We start from the raw sequence: 19,891 nt of genomic DNA on the forward strand, positions 1-19,891 counted from the left end.
TACTTCTAAACAAGACGCTAAACAGAGTTGTTAACCAGAAAACTAACAAGTACAATAGATACAAAAATGTTCCACAGACATGAGCAGAGAAAAATCTTTGTACACTAACACTACTTAATTAACATAGAGAGCCTTGTTTTGCAATTCATAGCGATGCCTAAAGACAAAACATCTATGTTTGGTCACTGAACAGAGAATTTTAGTAGGTGTCAAGGATAATATACATTGACTCAATACACTGAAATTCTTTGAAAATGAGCAGAACTTACAGAAAATGATGAGCCATCCTTTGAAACTGCAATGGGGTAATTTCCATCTCCTAGACGCACAGAGAGCTCCCAGCTACTTCTCTTTGATTTAGCAATAGGAATTCTAAAAAAGAAACAGACAGGAGAAGAATTTTTAACAGATATTTCATGCTTTTCCCATTTTAACCAGAAGCACTTGCCTCATAGGATGGTCATGAAGGATATAAAATATCATTAATCTATAGACACAGTTGGAAAGCATACTTGAAAAAAAACCTAAATACATTTTTCTGTCAAATGGCATATAAGGAGCAAATACACTATACTTTCTTTCTAGATTTGCCTTGACACACTGGGTACGCTGATAAAGTTATAGGAGGCTCTTGAATACAGCCAGCGCTTGCTGCAGAATTAGCTCAAACAGGATGAAAAGCAGATGAGAAAGTGGGTTGGCAGGGGAATAGCAACAGTGATAGCTGTAGCATACTTTCTAAGGGCAAAATATAATCACTATTCTTTCATCTCATTTTCAGTAAACCTTAATCAAAGGCCAATTACAGACAAAAGATTCAGCCAAACAAGTAATAAAAGTATTTTTATCATTAATCTACATTTTAGAGTATCTCATGCATAGAGCCCTTCCAGCAAACCAAAAAAATAATGATACATCATCACAGCCCGCATGCAGGATTATACCTATTCCTGCAGCATTCAGTGACTACACCAGTAACTGGGTAACACAAGAAACCTGAATCTTTTCAACTTTTGCTTAAAGCTAATGAATGAGACCTGAGTCTTCGTTCTTGGAAGTTGAGAGTGAAACAAGTAATCTTCAGCTATTTTACTTAAATGTATATTCGATTCCAGTTTCCTCATCCTAACTTCTCAAGTCTCTTCTACTTTGTTGTTACAACTGGTGTCCAAAGGTATGCTGCAACTTTTCTGATGAGTGGTTGCCATATATTAGCACCAGGAAGCACCAGGTAGCCTAAAAAGAAGGTGCAGAAGTGGAGTTTAAACTCCATTAAACAAAGACACATCATTTTGGTATAGCCTTTCTTCCACACTGACTTGTGAACCACATCTCCTGAAAGGGATTGGTTAGGTTCCCTGTGGAATCAAAAGGGAAAAAAGCACCTGTGAGGCCTCCAGAGGCCACAGGAGGAGAAATTATCTGCCTAAACTAAGGATAACACACTGACTTACAAAGGATTTTGACAACTGTTTTAGTAAGGTTGGGTTTTTAGACACCTGAAATCTAAGCAAGTACAAGTTCAGGTACCTAATTAGGCAAGGAGTTTCCAAAAATTGTGCCTTGCAACGTGCCTGAAAAGGGGAAATGGAAACACTAAATCTATTAGCTTGACAAATAGATACATACCTATCATTAGTTAATTCTGGATCTAAGCCAAGTAAGGCCTACACCAGATTTCACCATCTTAGCTCACCTCTATCACTACCCACAAAGTTCATAAAAACAGATATTGAAAATAACCTGTTCCCATACTAATGGTGCCACGTGTTACCTTCTTCATTTAATATACAGTGACAACTGTCAAAACAACAAATCTGAGGAAATATCTATGGTTTATTGGGTGCCTTGACATTTCTCAGCACCTCGTCTTGAAATTCCTGCATGTCACCAAAACATTTAGACTGGCCGATAGGAAACGCGACAGACACAGGAGTTCCTGAAGAAGAGGAACAGGGATTTCCTGCACAGGTAGCAGGCAGCAAGCTGAGAGGTGTTTGCATTGCACTTCCTGGTATCAGAGCATCAGTCAGGAGAAATGTAGCAGGGGGTTGGCACAGCCTAGCTAAATTCTCCATGGTAGTCCACTGCAATAACCAACAGGATTTAGTGGTTTATAGCAACTTCATATTTCTTGTATAAGAGGTAAGACCTCATCTCAAACACAGCTTAGTAGATCCACTTCACTGGTGGCATGAAATTCCTTATAACCTTGCTGGCACAGCTTTGCTTCATATTGCCTTTGACTGGAAGTGACCTCATGAATCTGGCTGCTGGCCATCAAAGGAAAGACAGCCTTGTTCTCCAGCAGGGATTATTTTTGTTCGGTCCTGTCTTGCTGAGCTTTGTCAAGTGTATCTCCAAACAGGATGCACGCCTCTTGAAAGGCATGACTATGATCACTGCTTTGCCTGGGTTTCAAACAGCCACACAGGCATGTAATTCCTCTCTCTGCAACACTGGTGGTCAGGAGGGCAAGGTCCAAAGCTGCATCTAATACCAAGTACATGGCAAGTTGTACTTCCCTCCTGGAACTGCTAGATCCATTTGCACAGGGCCATTTTTCAGCTTTGCTAATCAAATGCCTGTGGCTTTGTAACTTTAACCTACACTTAACACTGGCTTAGACAGATACTTCCATTAGCTCATGAGAATCCTACTTTTTCTTCATTAAATCAAATTGATTTCAAATAAATTATCTTGCACTAGTCTCTATTCTTATGCGATTCAGAGGGATGTTTTTTTTCATATTAGTAAGATCACAAGTCCAAAAATAAAGATCAAAGTCCAAATTTTTTGGATATGTAAAAGAAAGTCACTCAAGTCTGTGAACTACTTTAAAAATGCAAAAGTTTCTATAAGGCAAAGAAAGGGGCTTTTTGGTAGGTTGTGTTGTTGTTGTTGTTGGGGGGGGGAAGGGTGCGGCATAATATCTGAGAAGTCCCAGTGCATGGCAAATAATCTCTTTGTTCTTGGCCAAGGCTGCTTCCTTAGCTGAGAACTCTTCTAAGTCCTCCAAAGGGAAAACATCTGAATATATTTTCCAATAGTTCACCAAAAACTCCCCAAACTTCTGGCTATTTTCAAAATTTTATAACTTTTTAAATGCTACTGGGCTGAAATCTGACATATTCTATTTACAGAAAAAGAAATGAAAGAAAAAAAGAGTAAATTTTACCATCATAAGACACAGAAAACTTAAGGCACTTCCCCTCCAACTCTAGATTCAAAATCCACACAATATGTCTTTCATAGGGTTTAACATGCCCTCCCTTCTCCCAGTTTTGGCAAATGATATATCATTAAAAAATTACTTTCTTTACATATAAAGATCACCAGCTGAAGGAAAAAACACAACTTTAGCAACAAAATGAGTGCCAGGTGAATGGGAAGCAGGGCCACAAAGCACTGTGTGCTATTGTCCCTTGCCAGGAGTATTACACATAAAGAGAAGGAGAGAGCAAAGGCAGCGCCATGGCTGCAACAACAGAAGGTGGGTGGAGAAGTGTGTTACAAACTCTGTCCATACAGAAATGGGCAGTTTTGAACCTTTCTATTCCATACTGCCTTCTAAAGAGAAGTATCACGAGCAACAGGGGCACAGACGAAGAGTACAGTGATAGTCCTTGCTCTAAGTCATAAAGGCATTACTTTAAAGCACTGAAGTTACAAAAACATGTAAATGGTGCAAGAAGAAAACCAGCGTTTCCCTGCTCAGTTATTTATTTATTTTCAACCTCTGTTTCTGCTTGTTCAACTATAGATGATGTCATGGTCCCATCATTTATTTCATACATTGCACAGTGTATTATGTCCTTTTTACCCCCAACTGCCACGAGAGAGAGGAAGATACTTTATAATAATGCAGCAATTGTAGCTCCTGCTTTCTTTGCAAGTTTTCAGTGAGGAAAGCAGAAAACCGCTAAAAATTTTAGCTGGACGCACACTTACTGTGCTCATGGAAAACAGACACTAGTTAAACTATTATCTGTTCTAGTCAAAAACAAATAACGAAAGAAAACAGACATTCACAAGAGTAAGTCAAGTAATAACTCTGCCCTGGCCTGTCCATTTTGATTGTCATCAACCAATCAGATAGAAGGAACTCAATAAAACTACAATTTTCTGCAGTTTGTGGCAAATAAACTCCCCTCTCCTGATTACTGTTGATGATGTAATGAGCTATGATAAATGTCACCAGCTCCTAAAGGGTCAGGAAATTGAGTATAGATTTTTTTTTACTTGCACTTCAAAATGCGATTTCTAACACTGGGGTGGGAGGGGGGGAAACTTACAATTTCTCTTCTGATATTTTTGCTGCATAATACTTTACGTAAACACAGAGAAATCCCAAACTATCATAACAAATTCTCCCGTTATGAAAGATTATAAGCTTTTGAAAACCACATTATATGACACTCCGTAAAGCTGTTTTTCAATTGTGCAATTACCTATTCAGCAGTTAAATAAAAGTGAAATATTGACTTAAAACAATGTTAATGGTCAAAGAATCATTAAGAAATCCTTCATCATAACTTTCACAGCAGGTGGCCTGTAAAATGATCAAGAATAATGTGCTGGATTCTGTAGCCACCAAGGTCAGTTTCTGCATACAAATCTTTGCAGGGGGAGAAAAAAAGACCTTCAGAAAGTGGGCCATTCATCTGAACCAAGTTCAGAGAATTTCCAGCACTGTGAAAAGATATGTTATGCAAGCACATAGATGTATTCAGTGGGGGTAGACTGAACCAGCTACATGGAGACTACAAAGGAGCCCTCCCATGGCTCATGAATAAGTCGAGGAAATGATCAGAAAAAAAATGGAGAGATGTTTAGACAGATGGCCCACTTAAAATGCCTGGGACAGGGCATAAGCAATTTTAATGAAACTTTAGATCTACCATATAAATTGTTTCTTATTTTCTCTGCCCTCCCCCCAAAAAAAACTCAAGAAAGGCAAATAGAGATTTAAAAACTCAAACAAGAGCCTATCTTATGATGTAAAAAAAAAAAAAAAAAAAAAAGGAAAAAAGGAAGTAAATCTCACACTTTTGAGCATTATTGGTTTAATAAGTTCATATACAAAGAAATATCCTTCACAGAACCTTCAACTATCAGATGAATATAAAAGCAGGGAATGGATAGATTAAAAGAATTCTAAACAGAAGTGTACTGCCAAACAAAACAAAAATCTAAGCTTTACTATCTGAGTACTTTCAACACTTTCCAACATAAAAGTTCATCGTTGCACAGAAAAGATAAAAGCACCACTTTCACAGGATTATTTTAAGAACTAAAAATTATGTGAAAGGAACCTAAGAATCTGGGAATATTTTATTCAGCAATTTGAAGTATTTTCTACATCTATTCACACACATTTTCTACATATATTCAGACTGATCCATCTATACATATCACATACACTTTTACATCAAAATGGGTTTTCCTTCTTTCTGCTTTCTGTGTGCATATGTATACATATACCCCTTTCACCAAGAGTATGAAAATATACCATCATTAGAGTAAATTATAGTTCTGCAAATGTCATACAAAATAATAACCTCCACTAGCCCATGTGCCAGCTGATCAGACAAAGGCTGACAGAATTACTCAACGGTTATGTCAAAATGGTTTTACATTACATTTTCTTACATATTACATTTAGATCAATAACAAATATGCATAGCCACGTACTCTATCTGAATAGTGACCACAGGAAAAAATTAAATTACATGGAAGGTAAACTATAAAATAAAAAAGCACTGCTTTGTAAGGATGCTATGGAGCGCATGCTTTGATTCAAAACGGCATACATCTGGATGCTTCATTTTCCTTTAACAGAAGCCTTTGGGTGATTTGCATTGACATAAGGGCCTGCAATTCAGTGCCCAATGAAAATCTCCAGTGCCTTCATCAGTGAACCTCAGATCAAGGCTAAATAAAGAAACAGTTAAAGCTAGATCTTATAAATCTAGCGTGAATTTAGCTACCCAGATCCAAGTGTGTGACTCAACCCCTTTCATCTTCATTTAACTGGTAAGTAACTCTCCAGACAACCTGAGCTCACTCTGGCTCTTCCTCTTCCACTCTGAAGGTCTCTAAGCACGCAGAGGTTGGGTCCTGCAAAGGGAGTCAACCCTAACCTGACTGCTTTGCAGCTAGGTTCCTCAGCACTCTGGCAGGGGGGTAGGAGTTAGAGGCTCTTCTGCCAAAGCTGTCTCCACAGCCTTAAGGAGAACATGTGCTCCAAGCACGCAGGCAAACATCAACAATTCTAAGTCTCTTGAAAAATCTTTTATGGCTCTTTCAGCTTTAAATCTATCAGGCAAAGGAAGCAGGATTGCTGATATTGCCCATCCTGCTATAATAAATTCATGCTTGCACCATGTATGTCCAGAGAATGAAACATCTGGGTTTACCAGTCTCCTTCAGTTTCTGAGGGTTCACATCTACCTCCCATCTTTCAAAATAAAGAGCCAGGACCCAGGTAGGCATTAGGGCACTCACCATCCTACCCTGCTTATGGCAGGAAGGACTGAGAGATTCATGGAGAGTCACAGAATGCAGCTCTGTAGCTTGATGATGCATCCTCCAGGACAAAGAGTTTTGGCATTTGATCCTACGCCAGGAAATTTGTACACACTTTGCATTTAACAAACTGGATGAAACACAAAGCAATTCTGGGAGCTGCAAGTACAACCCAGGACCTCTCAATTTCAGGCGAGCGTCAGACTGCCCACTCCTTCAGCAGATGCCAGCATACCTTGAAAGTTACAAATAAATAAATGTAAAACTTGATATCTGAAACTTATTTCCTCTCTTAGGACACGTGAGGGCCTACTTTAGCATTTGCTTTCTCTTAGAAAAAGGAAACATCACAAGCGTTAATACTCGATAAGAGATGTTACTCCATGTCCCGTTGCAAGCATTTGTGAGATGAGAAGCAAGGAAGATTCAAATCTTGTGTTCCCAAGTACAGAGAAAAGACATTTATTTTCCATATAATTTACAAGTCTGTGCTTCTGATCTGTTCTTTCAAACCATCTGTCCTAAATCAGCAAAACTATTTACCAAAGAACAAACTACTTGCAAAGCAGGTGTTTTTAATCAGATCAGTCAACAATATTGACTTGTGCATGCTGACAATTGTTATAGAGAAAAATCTGAAAATCTGTTCATCATAAAAAAAAAAAACCCAACTTTGGGCTATTTCTCCTCCATTAAAGTATTTAATTTCACAGCTTTGTTTCTCTCTAACACCCTTTATTTTTAATAGTTTACTTTGCGCAGTTGAAAAAAATAATAATACACTCCACAAAAGGGAAATGACAAGCTTCTTTTCCTGTACAGACTTTCCTGTATTTCCTTGAAGAAGGAAACTTCTCTTCTTTTACGGGTATTTAAGAATAGTCTTACAATAATTATCTCACTCTCTTTTAATGCTCAAAGAGCTTCAGAACAAATCACTGTGATGCAGTAGGGAGGACTACAGCTCTTCTGTTAGCATCATTCAGTAGCAGTTACATCCTTCCATATAACATGATGGTATTGGGATGCAGCTGTTTGTTGGGAAGCCTGCTTCCTTCACCTTCATTCAAACAATGGCTGTGCCCAATAATAACGTGCTACTGTGCACTTCATATTAGGTTTAGAACATTACAGGTTTCCTGTACTTGTTAAAAACAGGCAGCAAGCAATCTCTAAAGTACTAATATGAAAATGGAGGTGAAATGATTAAGAGATTACCTACTGATAAGTTTGATAAGGTAACAATCATTCTATTCTACATCTACACATAAGTTTACTTTCCATACTCAATTATTTTTTGAAACATCAGGCAAACTCCATGTGAGGCTCGCTGTACTCCTCCCAGTAGTGAAATCTGCCTGACTTGTAGCCTACTAATTTCGAACTAAATTGCCACTAACCACTGAATTCAAAACACATTTGCTGCTTTAATCCATCATCCCTTTTGTCAGAATTCAGAATTTCAGTTATTCACCCACTTTTTCAGCAGAAGTTCTGGAGAGTATGATATCTCAGAACTAATCAAGACAAAATACAGTGAGTGTGAGAACATCAGTGTTTTAGTTCAGGTCAGGAGTAGTTCTCAAAGTGAGTTATCCCAATCATCTGCACTTACGATGCTTTAAATCACATTGCAGAACAGTCTCTGGACATGGGAACCAGATTCCCGTTTCATTCAAGACAGACAGAAGCCAGGCTCCAGAACTGCACCCAGCGCACACTCCAGCCACAAATGGGCATTCAGTTCACAGGACTAGATTAGAATTAATCAGAAGTCAAATACATAAAGTGAGAGTATCAGTTCTTCATCACGAACAAGAAATACACTTGTACTGGTACACACTCTAATGACAGCTAGATTAAATATTGGAGAATCCTTTATTCACATAAAGAGATTTTGATCTTAATGACAATTTCTGCAATTCCACTCCCTGAAAACCATAAATTCAGTATTTAGTTTAGATATTGGGCCACCGTTAAAAAGTAAACAAAAATATTACTTAAATTCAGGCTCAAAACCCCTTATTTAGTTGTCCCAGTAAAAGTTATGCTAAGAAGCATGTGGCACTTGCCAGCATCTCTCACTTGAAAGCAATGAATATACTGCACAGTGCAGCACATTTGAAAAATCATTCTGCCAATTTGGAAGGCAAATACACACATTAGAATCAAAATTAAAACTTCCATTTTAAATAAAATCTTGGCCTGACATTCCAGTGCTGCCTCTATCCTATTATATAATACCTCTTGAACACATCACCATTTCTTTAACTATCAGTAATTTACAAGGTTAGTCCCCCCAAAAAACATTAACCTATCTCTTTCTTATTCAGAGATATACATCTGCACGCATAGACTGTTATATCCACCATTAAAGTCAGTAACATCTGACTGAAATACAGCATTTCTTTAAAGAATAAAGTTTATAAGACCCAATACAGTGAAACCTGACAGCAACCTGCTCAACTTACTAAATGAAGCACCAGACCAGGAGTGAGAGACAATACTACAATGAAGGGAAAAGGAAGGACATCAGAATAAGGTCACCTCTGAGGAAATTCGGCAACAGCACTAGGAGTAAAAACATTGGCCTGCTTCAAGGCCACAGGGAACACAATATGCAAACAAATGAAAAATTATAAAGTATATTAAGATAACAAAAAAACTCCAACAAACTTAGAGTCAAACTGAAAATACCTTATAGAACACCACCTCAAACTATCTTCTCAAGGTTATTGTTAAGAAACTATATATTGAATGCTGTCTTTCTTGTGTTTAATAGTTTCATTTCAGTCTCTTACCCAAGCCTTACTACAGTCTCCTTTTGATCTGTCAGCCCTGTCACAACTAAACCAGCTTATATTTCCAGAAGTACGGCATTTCTGCCACACTTTGTAGTACCAAGGATTTGACTTGGGTCTCTCCAAGGCCTGTGACATACAGAGTATCCCAAAGGTCATTATTTAAAACAGAACTCTACTCATTTTTTTGTGTATCCTGGGAAACACAATGCTTGCACCAGATTTCAGAAGGGTTCCAGAGAATTGGAAGAGCTCACCCATCACACATTGCTTACCACCTCCTGCAAATTTGGTTGCAGCAGAACCAAAAGAGTACGTCCAAAAGCTTAACCATCTCATGCCAATGAAATCAGTTTTGTAACACAGCTGTACTGATCATGTTTGTTCTGTTGTCATTTATCCTCTATAGGAGGCTTAATTCAGGAAATACACAGAATGCACATTCAGGGTGGCACAGTCCCAGGAAAGGATGGGCAGATCTTCCCTTACTAGCCATCCTATATGCCATAGTGTAAGAAACAGAAGCTAAGAACAGTAATTAATTTGCAACAATACATTTTTCTACAGAGTGGCTAGCTTTTCAAGAAGATGGTTCTTTACTGTACACACAAGAACTAGTGCTGGATATCGGCACAAATACCAGTAACGTAACTACCAAACCACAGACAAATGTAATTAGCACGTTCAGCTAGAGGTACTCAAGCCAGTTTCTGACATGCAATATGACTGCTATTTCCTCTCCCTAACATGTAGAAAACGTGGCATGTTTCATGGATTCTAAAGCTTTGCTATTTCTTCTGCACTAGATTCATATGAACAAATTAATGCCACTAATTCTGTTAAGAGACAAAAACAGCAGATGAGAAAAACCCCAAGAGCTCATTAAAAATTATATTAGATAACATAAAACATGCCTAACTTCAATAAGTACTAATTCTCCACATCTAGACAATTACAGCATATAGCACAGCTTCAGTCCCATTACCTTCAATAGATCTTCTACTGCACTTTCAGCTTACATCCAGAGTTCACATCACTGAGCTTTCACCCCCTGATATTAACCATCTTTTCCCTTTACAATAACAGAAAGAGAAAGGTACTTCCCCACAATGAGTAAGACATTAGATAGGCTGAACTACCTTTAGGTGACGCTTACCCATATTTATTACATTACTTAGACACTATGAATCTGGGACGCAGAAACCCTAGCTCAAATTGTTATTTAACAAAGTCAATAAGTATTCAAAAGAAGACAAATCTCTATTGCCCTCCGTATATTTTCATCCTTTTAATAGCACTCCTGCCATTGTTCATATAATGGCCTCACAAGAAAGCAAGAAAAAAAATGCTTATAGGTTTCCTACTTAGCTGACGTTATACACATCAGATGTGAATGAATTTCAGAATCAATTATTTAACTAGGGTTGATTCTGAAGAACAAAAAATTTGTAACAGCTAGTGCCTCATGATCAGTATTAATAAAAGATACTTTTGCCCACTAGACTTTCTGCTGACTTGAGGTAGAGAAGCCAGGTTATGTAGGTCGAATGGACCCAAGGAGCGGAAGTAACACAACTGTACATAAAGTTTAACATAAAGTGGGTCTTCTGCTTAGATTTCCTTCTGCTTATTTGGGGACAATCATGATCAATACAGTATGGGAACATAAAAATGACCATATTGGTTGGCCCAAATATCCATCTAGTCCAATATTCAGTGATCAACACGAGATAGTTAAATAAGGTATAAGAACAGTACAAGAATGTAGTCACACTTCTACAGTGTACTTAACTAGAAGTTCCTTCTCCTTCCTTGCCTTTCACAAAGACAATTAGCACTAATCAAAGTAGTTCAATAATACACAAAGAAATACATTTCCTAAGTATAAAACATTTTTCACACACAAAATATATATAAATAACATGACCCATATATAATATGTGCTATATAGGTACATTTTTTGATGCTCTAGAAAACATTTTTCTTTAAACATTATTTCTTACACATCCAATTATTATTTAATGAGTATGATTACACATAGTATTTTAAAAGATGGTACTGTTCCTCTTTCTTAGTAAGCTAATATGTAAAACTATTTTTCTGTGAATGTTCCTATTTTATAAGCAACCATAAGCAAACAACTTGTCTGTGGTCAAAAGTATGTGCAAAAAGAACATCAACACTATTTTTACTGACACAGAAAAAAAAGACTCATTTTGAACAGAAAATGTAAAGTAAAACTGTTGCACGAGCATGACATGACATACATTATCTAACTGATTTTGATCCAGTGTCTGCAACTATGCCCACTGGTATCTCCTGAAAATTTAGATGGAAAACTACCAGTGAAGAAACAAACAAATAGCAAGGCAAGAGCCGAAGTATTTTCAAAATATGCCTTCAGAAGTAGTGTATGGCAGCTGAGAGAGGATACCTTAAGGAAGATGTTCAGAAACAGTTCTCACAACTTTGCCTTCAACCCCAACCCCTTTGTGCTCTCCCACTCCTGCTGTGGGAATCCATACATGACAGCCATGTTCTCTCTAAGCCCAAAGTCTCCTCGTCCATATTCAGTGTAATTTCTCTAAAATGCAAATGACTGCAGTCCCTTCTGGGCCCTCCTATGTGAGACTGGAGTTGTCTCTGAAGAGCTGTGCTCCAACCTTTACATGCTGTGAATACAACAATTTCTCATGGCAATCCAACTGTTTTAAACTGTGAAGCAGCAAAATGCTATCAGTTCTCACTAACCCTTGCTTCTGACACAGATGAATGACTGAAAGCTGAGGAAGTTGAAGAGAGTTGTGGAATGGTGCTGCAATGCCCATTGTAAGGAGACTGATCCTTAAATGGCCGTAAGACTACCAGGATTTTGGAAATCACTGGAATAGAGATCACTCTATTCACTCAGAAGGATTTACTTAAAATAGCTGTTAAGACTTGGGAAAAGGAAGCCTGTAGTAGAGGCAGACATGCAACATCTGAGATCAAAGAGTGGAAAAAAAAAAAGTCACAGCTAAAAGAGGAATAAAGTGGACTTAATGTTAGTAAACATCTTAAAATGATCGCGATTTGCCTGAGGATATGAGTAACAAGAAAAAAGGACTTGCCGCAGGAGGCTGCAGGGAAAATGTAGGATTTAGAAGAGAAGTGCTCTCACTAGTTGAAGGCAACGAACAGAGAAAAGCTGTTGGCTTATGGCATCTCCCTCATCTAAGGACATTAAGGGCTGGGTGCAGCCAGATGAGGACCTGCTTTAAACTTCCATGTATCTCGTAGAAAAATGGAGAGCAGGTCCTGGAGAAGATGATTACTGTGTGACCAAGGTGTATCAGATCACCACCCATGGCAGAGAGAGCAGCCTCAAAACACACCACAACACTGGGGTAAATACAGAGCTTAAATCCTAGGAAAGATAAGATTTAACAAATACCCCAGATTTTTTTTGAAGTGCTTTTTAAATCTGGAATTCAATAGGCAACTAAATTATTTGGTACATCTCATACTAACTGCGACAAGACTAGTTTTACTAACCATCACAGAGAGACAGGATAAAGACCTGCCATCATCTCCTTTCTAAGTCAATGGGTAAACATCCCTGGTTTCAAAAGAACGGGGTCCTGCGCTGTTCTTTCCTGCCCAGTCTCTCTCACACTACAGGCTTTGAAGATACATGTTAAAGGGAAGCCACAGCCAAAACAAACTCCAAGCACATCTAATTACATGGAGAAGTAAACCACTAAAGAATGGCCTGTGAAAGATATTAAAGAATTATCCATAATCACAAAAGGAAAAGTCATCTGAGCAGTCTCAACACCGATCCACAGAAAAATATCCGGGCCTCTGAATACTTGCTATGAGCCAAAAGAAATCAGGATATTTTTGATTTAAGGCACCATCTATCCCAAGTATCCCATATGAAATATGATGACATATCCATGTAGTTTTTCCTTCTAAGATTCACAACACCACCACACCAAGGAAAAATACAGATCATCTAAGGCAGAACAAAGGGGGCTACCTCAAATGCAGGTAACAGATCACTGATTCTGAGTGGTGCAAATCTCAGGCACGAGATTCAGCTCAAAGATAGCAAATAGCAGCACAATTAGCAAGGTTACTTCTCAAACACTTCTCCCATTAGAATTACACAAATCCATATAGCCACAAAGCAACAAATGGGCCTGTGGTCTTACATATAAAGAAATGAAAAATGTTCTTTTTTATCATCACTTGGTAATGCACATACCAGGAAATACCAAGAAAAAGAAGAAAGAGCTCTTCAAGACTAATTTTTGTCATGAAAATACTTCTTCAATATTTTCACTTACACACACACACATTAAAACTATGCAGAAGTGACCTGCCTCTATAAAAGCTGAAAAGAAAGAAGTCTTAGCTCGATCTTGTATGTTTACACTTTTAATCTTACCCTTAAACAAGACTGAATTGAGCATAACCGCACTGAAGGTCAGCTTCTACACTGGCATATCAAATTTCAAGCCAACAGCTCTTTTATTTAAAATGTTAGATAAAAAGGTAATATGCTCTCTGTAAGAGTTCCCTTGAGGTTAGAAGAACCAATAAATTAACTGCTACCATATGTTTGGCTCCTTTTGGCAAAATTCAGTAACAAAACACTGCCAAACCTCTTTTGGCAGGTAGTAATATTTGGTAGCTTATAGTACAACTTGGGAAAAAAGGAAACGGGACAGAAAGCTTGGAAATTAATAGAAGAAACTGCATTTCTAAACTTATATAGTTAGCTATATGCTGTTGAAGGAAAAATTCTAATACAGTCAATTCTATGGGTCTGATCTGTAACAAGCAGCTGTCTCCTCAGAAGGAGTGGTATCAAATGCGAACTCAAACACTCCAGCTAGTTCAGTAATGCAAATATTCTGCATTTGCGTTTTTTTTTTAACAGATATGTATGATCTATTTTTTAAGTGAGAACCTTTGTAAAATTAGTATTCCTAAGTGTTAAACATGCATATTTTTAGTGCTTTCATTATAGTGGGTTGATTTCACTATAAATGAGGAAAGTCTGGGCTTATCTGCAATACCATGTTCTTAAGTTTCACATATGTTAAATACCTTTTTCCCCACACACATCTTTTATACCTACATAATTGAGACTAGAACATGACAGATAAAAACCTTTTAACACTACACCTATAATTATAATTATAGACACAGAATATAACAATTCTGGGTATTTTAAGGACATCTATTATAGACTTTTAAATTCCAGCTAAACAGGTGGGAGTGAACCTAGCTGGACCTAGACTTGCTCTAAGGTCACAGTTATAAGAAGTCAATGCTTTTTCATAAATAAAAATGTCCAATTCATTTTATTTTTGTAATCATCTATTATAACATACTCTAATTATTATTATCATTTCCAATAAAATGGATATAGCCTGTTGTTCATGTCATGATGGTTTGCATGTACAGGAAAAACAGACACTTTAAAATTCTGTACTTCTTTAATCAATTGCATCATCCCATTAAATTCTAATTTTTATGTATATAAATCACTTGCTATTCAGCTTACAGTTCAACACACATATCTGGCAAATGGTTTGAGGCAGGTTGACAGGTATAGGCCAGACATTTCACTTCTTAAAGTCATGTTATTGCATGGCTAATCCTATATTTGCATTAATTTGATTACAAGCACTTACAGGTAAAAGTAATCCTAAAGTGTAGGTCTAAAGACTGTAATATAGGCTTCTGAAGGGTTTTTCCAGAAGAAAAATATTTTTGCCGTTTTATGGATGCTTGCCTCATTCAGCCATTTGGGATTTTATTATTAATCTTCTCATTACTGTATTCATCTTCTGATTTCTTATTTTTTATTTTAAGTAAGGCAATTTCTGTGAAGACTTGACACTGAAATCAGAGACTTCATTACCCTGCAAAATATATCCACAGTTCAAAGTCTTTAAGAGGGTTAAACAAAATGCAAACATTTAATGCAACATTAAGCATGTGAAATAAAAACTTGATTGCCTAAAGAAAGCATGCTATGCTGTTACCCTGGTGACAGGTTAAAAAAGGATTGTGAGCTGAATGGCTGTATGATATGAAATTAAAATGTTTCACATTGAACAATCCAAAATGAATTGGGAAAGGTTAGAGCAGAGGAGAGAGAAATCAATTCTCCAATGGCAATGGTGAATGGAAGTGAAGTCTGAATAGGATTTGCCAGTGGGGTGCAACAGCTGCCAAATATCCTGCAGCCAAAGAATTACAATAATACTGATGAAGTGTGCAAGAGCTTTTGGAATCATTGCAGGGAACAGAGAAATACTCCTACAATAATGAGGCCATTCTGTGTCCCATCCCACTTTTGCAGTTGAATCAAAGGAAAAAGAAACGGTTGAAAATTGTAATACTCAATAACAAAGGTATAAATGAATTATCTATCCCTTCAATCAATATCTTATATTTAACTACAGTCTTTGTGAACTATGAATGAAGCAAGCATGCTAAAGAATGGACAAGTCAAGACACATACATGTAAAAGTATGCAGACAACATTGAATGAGAGACTTTTTCTTCCCATCTATTTTGTTGACAACATTTCTACTGCAACAGCATCCAGAATAAGCTATATACTACACAAACAAACAGCAGGACACCACCAGAGTCTCAAGGAACTTCACAAGGTAAAGTGCTGAAGTTCATGATTATCTTTATGTTAATAATCCTAGGAAAAAAACATCAGTAAAACTTCTCACGTGACTGCAGTTACACGGGCCTTTACTGAGCTTAGAGCCCTCCAAAGTCAAGAAAAATTTTGCCCTTCTCTAAATACCTCCAACACAACTTCATTTCTACCCTTTGAAACTCCAAATAAAATATAAGAAGGAAAGGAAAAACTGTGTTAAAAATAACTGTAAAATGACCAGGGAGCACGTAACAATTAATCTTGTTAGTTCTATGGTTTCATGCATACACTTATACAAACAGACAAATATTAAAGAACAGGTTTAGAATGTGTAAACCTGCATGAAAGGAAAGAATTGTTGGGCTTATAAAAGGGACCAAAGTAAAGGAAAGAGAGAGGGGTCTTGTGGTAAAGAGAGTATCTTGCAGAACAGGAGGTCACAGGCAAAGCTTGGATGAGAAAAGGGCCAGATTCACAACTAAAAAGGGCCAGGAATATGGCAGAAAAACAGAAAACACTCACATGTGTATACTACATAGATTCAAGTTTGAACATTAAGTGGACAGTAGCCACAGAAGCTATAAAGCTCCTACAGCAGCTGCTGTTTTCCCAGCAGACATGGTGAAAACAAAAAATAAGCACCAGACTTAGCCAGGTCCTTTTACTTTGGTGAATGGCTTTTCCATCAGCAAGATGCATGCCATTGCTTCAAGTATTTTCCCAAGAGATGCTCAGCAAGGTTCAAACTTTTCATAATTATTATCTTTATAATAATTTCATAATGGTTATCAGCTCTAAAGATCGAGAAAGTGTGGATTCCTGAGCGTCCAGGACACCTTTTTCCCTGCAAATGACATTGGGATGACAGGCTATGAAAACTGCCTGTAACAGATCATTCTGTTTCTGGAATATATGTTCACAAATTATATGGAACAATGACTCTGCTTTCAAACAACTACATAAATAAATTATATTATGTTATCAATTGTGGTTCCATTAATTTAATCCAATCAAAGAAAAAAATAGGATACATACATTCTGTAGCAACAGTTACAAATGCTACCTTGAAATGTCCCATTTCTACTTTTATATTTTATACAAAAATTCGTCTTCACTGGCCAAAACCACCTGTTTCTTACACGTGCATCTACTTGTTTGTCTCTAGCACATATAATCCTCTTTCTGTGATAAGCAACTGAACAATGTAGAAGGGTAAATAATACCAGATTTTAAAAGACAGCAAGAATATTATATAGGGCAGCTGGTTGAGCAGTGATTAAGCAAGATTACAAAAAAAAAAAAAAAAATTATGAGAGATCAAAAGAACAACAATAAGTAACACCTAAAGAGACAACAGAGGGTTGTCACAATCTGAAGAGCCCATTATAAACAAGGATATTACATGAAAAAAGGGAGAACAGAGTCTTAGTACTTTGCTAGTCTATAGAAAAAAAAAAAAAAAAAAAAACAAAACACAGTGGAATAATGGTCTGAAGCTGCAGTAGTTACATAAACATATTTAAGACTTTCAGAAGGCCTAACAGTAAATCATTAAAAGAATGCTTGACTTGTTGACCAGGGTACCAGAACAGTAAGGATGAAACAGTGTTATTTTCAGAAGCTAAGGATGACTGCATAACTCCAAAGTGAGCAAATGAAGAAAGCCGCAAGTGGGCTGGACTTAGTCACCCTTACCAAATTAAAGTGTTTTATCTTTATATCACACTAGAGGATATTTGTAGGGTAAGGCAGAGTATAAATATTTAGCTGTACTTGCAATAACTCTTCATGTTACTACTGCAGTTGGGAGAAGGAGAACAAAAATCACATAACGCAGTTGATACAATTCAGCAGCGCCTGTGACTGTGCTGCAAGCAAGAACTTCCCCACTTTCCAATAGGCCAGTTCGAATGACTCCAGTGAGTTTTCCTGACGTCACCTTCCTTCTTTTTAAAATCAGTGTAACATAACCTTATCTTGCGCTGCTCCAGCAGTGCAGGAGAGCCAGAAAGCTCTCCTATTGGGCAGCTGACCATCCTTCCATATGGGGAAGCCCTAGGCTGGCAAAGAGCTGGCTCTGACCCAGACTCCAGCAGGCTAATAGGTGTAACGTATGTGAAAGCAAGCATGCCTGAGAGGTGGCGGAGCTCCTTTGCTGCCCTAATCATGCCATGGCAAGGCAAAGCAGGCATCTGAACCATCATTACTAAGTACACCTGAGGATTTACATCAATATATCTGTACCGTATCAACCTAGACACAAACCTACAATAATTCATTAAATAAAAAGCTAAATAAATCCATTTCTGTTCTTGCAGTTCACCAATCAAGTTATGTACACAGAACTGGAACTCTGGATTTTCAGAATTTTAAAACATACAAAAATTCAGCTCAACTATTTCAAAACTTGACAAAAACCTGCTTGTATTTTATCTATAATTTCTCACTATACACTTATCCCTCCTGTAAAAGTATTATTTTATGCTTAGAAAGCATTGTCCATTTTAAATCTCAAAATATGTTATACATGCTGATAAATAAATATTTACAAAAGCTCAGTAATGCAGTAAAATTATTAAGGCCATTTTGTCATTTTGTAAACTGATGCCCAATCTAACTGGCTTCTCTAAGGTCCCACAAGAACAGTCAGGAGTTTAACTCAAGGCTCCCTAATCCCAGTCTGCTATATTAAACACATGAGCAAGAAAAACCTTTAGGTTTTTTTGCTAGCAATATAAAACATTTTCCAATGTGTTACGGTCTTCTTGCATGTAGTATCAGGTAATATGGGCATACAGCCTCACTGTTTTTTTCCAAGTCATAAATGATGAAAGGGTAAAACCCATAGAAAAATTAGGAAAATACACTGAGCAGCCAACACAAGCAACGCATAGGAAGTGCTGTAGGCAATTGGGTTTAGAAGTATAAACATCACATTAGTAGACCCATGAGATAGCATGATGTAGCCACACCTGGAGAGTCACTCTCCTATTCCCCTCCCAACCCACTAATGAAAACAAGTCTGGAGCCAAAACGTGAAGATTCAACTGTACAACATCATTTTTGGTCTCAAAGGCTAACTACATCAAATAGACATAAAATAAGCTGGAATCACTTCAGCCAAAATATGTTTCCACTTGAAACAAGACCGAGTTCTGTTGAGAAGACCTTGAGATTTTATTAGATGCTGTAAATCTGTTCAGCAGCTGTGGGTGGCACCAGTTTCACAATAAACTGGACTATGGAATAAGTAGGAAAAGTCCTAGGTAAAATAACTGAAAGCTGAACAATGAAAGAATCATTAATCATTCATGGCTTTTTCCTATAGGAAACATGTGCCCCTATTATCTGGATATCACAGTGAAATATACACATTAGTATCTGGCTCACAAAATAGCAAGCATTTTCATTAGCTAATCATCTTTTAAAAAAAAAACAAAAAAAAACCAAAAAAAAAACCCACAGCCCAAAAAACCAAACCGCCCCACATAACAACCTATTTCCCAAGAACACTGGTTAAATAACCAGATAAATTAAAAAAACCCCAAACAAACAAACAAACAAAAAAAAAAAAAAAAAAAAAAAAACCAAACAAAAAAACACACATAACCCAAACAGAGAGAATGTTCTAAATATCCAATTGTATAACAAAAGTAAATGTCTACATTCCTATAACTCTGAGCATCCACAGGTCTCCAGCAGCTGTTCTAGCTAATGGTTGGCAAAGTAATCCTAGGAGACTGTTGGTGAGGCCAGGGGCACACAGCAATGCAGAGAGTGGAAACTCACCTGTGGGTGCTCCACCCAAATCATAATACAATCCATTTTAACACAGGAAAGGCAAAACAGCCTTCGGCTTGTGGCCTGTATTAACCTCAACACCACA

The 19,891-nt window shown here is 37.3% G+C and overlaps 1 protein-coding gene across 6 annotated transcripts in view; it reads right to left on the reverse strand.

The window, feature by feature from the left end:
* The window catches only part of PCCA (propionyl-CoA carboxylase subunit alpha), a 284,928-nt gene that overhangs the window by 111,893 nt on the left and 153,144 nt on the right, over window positions 1–19,891 (reverse strand). For all 6 annotated transcript variants that reach the window (XR_012633969.1, XM_074910938.1, XM_074910964.1 and 3 more), the window contains one exon: window positions 270–372. Coding sequence is in view for 5 of the 6 variants with exons in the window: in XM_074910938.1 (XP_074767039.1) it covers window positions 270–372 (103 nt within the window). In the remaining variant the exon portion in view is untranslated. The remainder of the gene's footprint in view (window positions 1–269; window positions 373–19,891) is intronic.

The sequence above is a fragment of the Athene noctua genome, chromosome 1 (genome assembly GCF_965140245.1).
Source record: "Athene noctua chromosome 1, bAthNoc1.hap1.1, whole genome shotgun sequence".
Lineage (NCBI taxonomy): Eukaryota > Metazoa > Chordata > Aves > Strigiformes > Strigidae > Athene > Athene noctua.